Raw genomic sequence first — 6,000 nt, 5'->3', positions numbered from 1 at the left:
TCTGGATCTTGGATAGAGGTCGCACGGCTGGTGACTATGTTGAGAGTTTTACAGTCGACATGAATGGAGGTTGGGAACAACGAGTTTGGGTCTCCTCGGATTACTGCTAGTTCCCAGCGGCTAGTGTTGGTGTCTCTGTTCCCGATCTGGTGTTTGCAAAGGCCAACGTTGGTGATTGGGTTGTTGATTGGAGGACCGATCCAGGCCAGAATGCTCCAGGGATGATGGTTGTGAGGTCTGACATTGGTGTCGGTGCAGAGTACGGAGAAGATCGCTGGCAGAACAGGGGTGAGCGCGGGTGTATGGTGATTTGCTCGTCGTTGGTGCTGTTTCTTTTGGAATCGGATCCATGTGCTACCAACAGTGGTGGAAGCGTGGGCGAGGTCCTCCGGCGAGTGGTGTTCGGTGGAGGGGGCAGGGCTGTCTTCTCACTTAAGGTTTGCCCTAGATGGGTTGACTGGGCCTGGTCTTGGGCATGGCCAGTAGTGTTGCCACTACTAGAATTTTTCTCATATACATCGGCCAAAAACTGATGTAAAAAAAAATTTGTACATATGTGTTAGTGGGTGATGTAAAAGATCGCCAAAAAATAGACATCGGTTAAAGACCGATGTCTCATACTACAATAAACATCGGATTAGATTCTATAATCGATGTTAAACTGTTATTATGATTACAAATTGGTGTTTTTAGATATTGTTAAACCTTCATATTTATGCATTTAATGCTTAACGAAATATAGGTCCAATAGCACTAGTATTCATTTTAACATCGTTACTCATTCTAGAAACGATGTGTAATATATTCTTACACATCGGTATTTTTGAAATTTGCCTGCTGTTTATTATAAGCTTTACGAGTACTTGCCATAAATCACACTATTTAAGATTGAATCTACATTCTTTTGTATTACTCGACCGATGTTCATTATTATGTTAAACATCGTTTCCTTTTACGAAGTGATGTCCAAGCTTATATTAAACATCAGTTTTTGAGGTTGACACCGATGTTTATACTTATACTAGACATCGTTTTTCATTTAATAAATCGATGTCCATTGCGTTGTTTTACATCGTTTCTTACTTAATAAGTTGATGTCCATTGCGTTGTTTTACATCGTTTCTTACTTAATAAGTCGATGTTCATTGGGTTGTGTTACATCGTTTCTTACTTAATATTTTGTTATCCACTGCTAATGGGACATCAATTTTTTCTTTTAGAATTGATGTATTAGTTCTTATATGACTTCATTTTTATAGTTATAAACTGACTTGTAACTATTGCTAGGAAATCTAATGAGAATAAATATCGTAAGTAAATAAATTTTGATTAATATTGATGCTCAAAATACATAAGAACATCCCAAGTATTTCTATGCATAACATGTCGAAATAAAACAAAAATTTAAGTCTAAATGGTACATAATACTAGAAACATAAACGAAAGCAAGCCTCGCCATACTTATATCCCATTTGTTCTTCTGTTTTCACCTGCAAATAAAATGAAATGAACAGTTAGCTATAACAAGAAAAACAGAAGGAAAGAAAGGAAAGGAAAAGCGAAAGACAAAAAGACATTGACCTTACAAGACATTCCTATCCTAGCATCCATAACACAATCTGTTGGTTAACACAATCTGGGATAGAAATTACTGACCCGAAAATGTAGATATCCGATGGCTCTTTTGAAGAAATACAATCATCAATATCAAGCTTTTCATCCGGAACTCTTCCAGCAACATTCCAAGTGCTTATTGTCAGCCTACATGAAACAATGTGCCCCAGGAAATTCCATTAAGAACCAAACTAGTGCTACTTCTAGGCCTAGCATTGCAAGAGGTAGAAAAACTTAGACAAACCTCACATCCTTTGTGTTTATGTACTGAGCACGAGTAGTTTCTAATTTTCCTCTCCTATGTCTTAACTGATAGCCAAAAGAAGGCGGATCTGAACCAATAAATATCATATTTATGTACATTATTAGACAAGAAGAATGTGAAAGCAGCACTCCAAAATATGATAGAACAAGCAACTACATTTTTAAAATTCCCAAGTGGTTTCCTTTTCAAGGAACCCCATCATTTTTAAGGTCCAAGGTTGCAACAATGATATCACCTTGTAGCCCCCCAAATAAAAACAAACTAATTGCTTTATCATACAATAGAAATACTGGATTATAGCACACATTGAACATCTAGAAATGGTTATTTGAGATCTGATTTGTAAAGTAAAACTGTGCAGCAGAAATGCTCATCACAAAGCCAAATTTGTCGTGATATAAATCTTTCATACAAACTCCAAATGGAGGCAGGCGGGTTTCATATGAAAGGTGGGAATGCCTACTTGTAAAGTACTGGTTTCTTGAAGCAAGATTGTACATAGAAAGATACTAAAAGAAACAGAAAGAACATGACAGTGATACTGTTTTCAGAAATTCCTGCAACAGACCTGTAACTTTGAAAAATCATAACTAATTATAGAAAAATCTTTTTTATGAGATTCCAAGTCTCAAATACTCTTCAACAAGTCCACTACAAATTCTCAGAAGAAAATAACTTCAAATTATTAACAGAAAATTACAGTTTTACAGAACAGGTCGCTAGGTCTGGAAACTGTAGTTTCTGAAATAATTTATACAAGTGATAGTCCAATTTGATAAGTACATCCAAACTCATATATAGTTTTGAAGAAAAGTGAGAACCGAAAGACAAACTATCAAAGATCATGCATCAGTTCAGTTTGGCAAAACTCAAGCTATTTGAAAATTTAAAATTGAAACAGAGTATGAGTTAACAACATCACAGAAATAAAAGCTTATTCCAATTGGTTTCTATAAGAACAAAGCTTAATCAAAGAGAGGCTAAAAGATATCCAGACGTGTATTTGAATATGAAGAGCTGCAAATCAATAGAAAGTAATCAAAGAATTGAGATTGAAATTATCTATGATCATAATTCTAACTGTTAGCTCATAAAATATATGATCATAAACTTTCCGAGGGGTTATTAACCTTAGAAGTGTCTGCATGATGCCAGCTGATGCTGCTATCTACTATGTTTGGCAGGCGGGCAACCGTCTTCTCAAAGGATCGATTTGATTCTTTGTTAATCTCAATGCATCTCATAGACCTAGAAAACAATTAGAATTTCACTTTATAAAGTTCGAGACTTATGAGTTTTAATACTGTACATTTACAGAAATCTTAAATTCTTGCCTGCATTTTCTTGTAGCAGCCAATGATAATCTGATAACACCTGCCCCTGCATACAAATCAGCAACAGATGCTCCAAGAGGGACATACCTTTGTAGCTTCCGGAGCAGGGTATCAAATGCCTGGGATAAACTAGCATTAGGCAAGGTGATTAAGTATAACTGTTAAAATAAATTGAAGACGAATAGGTATTGTTTCCAAATTTCCAAAAGATAAAGTGTAAGAAAATATGTTTTCCAATCATAATGATTAACCAAAGATTCTTGACGTTTCATCTTTCAAATGACAACACTTAAGGTTCAGTTTCTCGCTAATAGAACATTAAGTAAAAGGTTACTTAAACCTAAAAATTGATATTTGCATCACGGTGACCACAAAAACAGTGTGACAGAGGGTTACCTTTGAAAAAGAACGGGGACGGGTGGAGGTACCAGCAACTGCAAATATATATAAAAAACAAATGCAACACAAAAAAGAGTCAGAATGCTTAATTTGACCAGAGCAGCGGGAATCATCTTACTCTGGAAGTAAGATATATCATGATTTTCGAAAATAAACTGGAAATTGTAATATAAATATAAGGGCATCTAGTTTCATATTTATTTCCCTTCCCTCTCTCTTTTACACATATGAAAAGGAAGTCATTAATTTGTTTTGGCAAAGAAACAGAATTAGACCATTTAGTAAGACACAAAGGCAGTGTCATGCCTAACCTTCACTCCTATCCATCTCAAGAACAATAGAACATCCCCAAATCAATCAAAACTTATAGGGAGTTCATATTAAGAAGTAACACTCGTTGGTACAATCTATTGAAATCTCATCTAGAGCCGAGTAAATATCCCCAAAACAATGAAAACCAACAATGAAATTCTGGAATGTCGATTAGTGTTTCAGTTTCCATTACATGGGATCATATTGAGAAAGTAAAAATAAAACTATAATTCTTTCCTGGATTATTCAGCTAATACTTAAAAATAAATATGAGTTGGCAGCTACTTGAACTTGCAATTGACATCAAACATAGCTAAAATCTTAAGACAAGAAAAGGGTGACCTTGCAATGACTTGTTAAATTCTGGTCTTTCATAATCAATAATCATTCCTCAAGTTCCAAACCAAATCCAAATAGTAATACACCATTACTAAAACTGAAATCATTATCATGTTCTGAGAACTGAAATCATTATTCATGTTATGAGAACAAAATAATCACGAATCAAGCTGTTTTCTTTGGAATGAAACAAAGGAGGAGAGAAACGGAGGCTTACGAAGATCTTCACGACTGGAGAACTGGCGCTGACCAGTGGGCTTGTTCTTGTACTTTCCTCTGCCCATCGTTTCCAAACAAATTAAAGGCAGCGAAATTCCGCTTCAAAGATGATCAATCTCTCTAGGAAAATCTTTCCTGCCAGAAACGTTTCAGAAGTTTTGCTTGATTATGGCTTTTATGGCGCCTAGGGTTTAATTAGGATTTCCCAAACCCTAGTCGTCTTAGGACAAGGAGTGGTAGCCGGTCGCCCCTGGGATGTTGTCTTGGTTCACAGAAGCAATCGATTTCCCCCATTCGAGAGTGAGATTGAGAAAAGGGTTCTTTGCCTTCTTTCAGTCTTCCGAGATCCCAGAGAGAGAGAGAGCTTGCTCATGGAGGTGATGGCGCCGGCAAGAGGCGGAGGCGGAGGCGGTTAATGAGAGTGGGAGAGGGAAGCAGTGGTGGCTGTGGAAAGAGAGTGGGAGAGGAAGGAGGAGAGGGCTAGGGTTCGGGGAATAGCAATAGAGAAAATGGGAAGCGGTGTTTTCAATTGTGTGAAAGTAGTGGAAAAATAATAAGTGTGGGGAATGAAAATTTTGTTCCCCCGTTCCTGAAATTTTTTAACTTAGTCTTTCCGCGTTTTTGAAAATTTTTGATTCAAAATACAGACATCGGTCAACAGTAAAAAGCGATGTTAGTTATACACATAGAAATCTGTTTTTGAGGAATCGATGTTAATGACATTATTTTACATCGCGTGTATTTCTTACCGATGTAATTGTCGTGATGTCTATAAGCATAATTCTAGTAGTGTGCTTTTCATTTTCAATTTTTGTTTGGGCCTTCATCTTTTTGTTTTGAAAGATGAGGGACTGGTTATTTCTTACTTTGAGTGGGAAAGATCACAAAGAAAAGAGAGACCCGTTGAGCCCATGAGGTGTTATTTTTAATCCTCGGGCTTCTACTTTTCTTTGTTTGGGCTTAATCCTAGAAGGTGGGTGTACTAGGAGATTACTAGTTTTTTTGCTCTGTTTAGGGGTGGATTTGTTGTAGTTTCTACGAAACGGTTCTTTCTGTCCTCCCCATAGGGGGGGATCGTTTTTGTACTGCTTGCTGAGCTGCATAATGGATGACCTCTTCTACTCAAAAGAAAAAAAAGAAAAAAAAGAAAGAAGGAAATATGCGAGTCCCTTCCTTTTTCTTTTCTCTCATTTTGCTTGCTTTGCTAGCCACTAACTTGGCCATCCCATTGAGCTTTGGTACTGCAGGTAATTGGTGTGTACGTTTAATTTATGCACATATGGTTGGAAATCACTTTTCTAATTAAATTCAGTAGTACCCTTATCTTCCTTGTTAGGTTGATTGATTTCCAATGCTAATTTTATATAGGATCATGTAAATCATACATATGATCTTCTGTTGTATTGGTGTGTACGTTTAAATTATGCACATATGATTGGAAATCACTTTTCTAATTAAATTCACTAGTAGCCTTATCTTCCTTGTTAGGTTGATTGATTTCCAATGCTAATTTTATAT

The 6,000-nt window shown here is 36.4% G+C and overlaps 1 protein-coding gene across 5 annotated transcripts; it reads right to left on the bottom strand.

The window, feature by feature from the left end:
• Nucleotides 1–1,354: 1,354 nt before the first annotated feature.
• Nucleotides 1,355–4,884, bottom strand: LOC112179100 (type I inositol polyphosphate 5-phosphatase 2-like). Of its 5 annotated transcripts, none has more exons than XR_005802677.1 (5): nt 3,010–3,092; nt 2,961–2,966; nt 1,859–1,946; nt 1,657–1,761; nt 1,355–1,490 (listed from the first exon to the last, which is right to left on the bottom strand). XR_005802677.1 is itself a non-coding variant. In XM_040509949.1 (5 exons), exons 2-5 carry the CDS (start codon nt 3,296–3,298, stop codon nt 1,487–1,489), a joined length of 282 nt encoding a protein of 93 aa, XP_040365883.1. In that variant the 5' UTR covers nt 3,299–3,332; nt 4,481–4,884; the 3' UTR covers nt 1,355–1,486. The 5 variants fall into 5 exon arrangements, 2 of the variants coding, with proteins under 2 accessions (XP_040365883.1, XP_040365882.1); XM_040509949.1 differs by lacking the exons at nt 2,961–2,966; nt 3,010–3,092 and adding exons at nt 3,214–3,332; nt 4,481–4,884; XR_005802678.1 differs by lacking the exons at nt 2,961–2,966; nt 3,010–3,092 and adding an exon at nt 3,610–3,970.
• Between the last annotated feature and the right edge of the window lie 1,116 nt (nt 4,885–6,000).

This window comes from Rosa chinensis, chromosome 7 (genome assembly GCF_002994745.2).
Source record: "Rosa chinensis cultivar Old Blush chromosome 7, RchiOBHm-V2, whole genome shotgun sequence".
Classification (NCBI taxonomy): domain Eukaryota; kingdom Viridiplantae; phylum Streptophyta; class Magnoliopsida; order Rosales; family Rosaceae; genus Rosa; species Rosa chinensis.
This window is presented reverse-complemented; position numbering and strand designations above follow the sequence as displayed.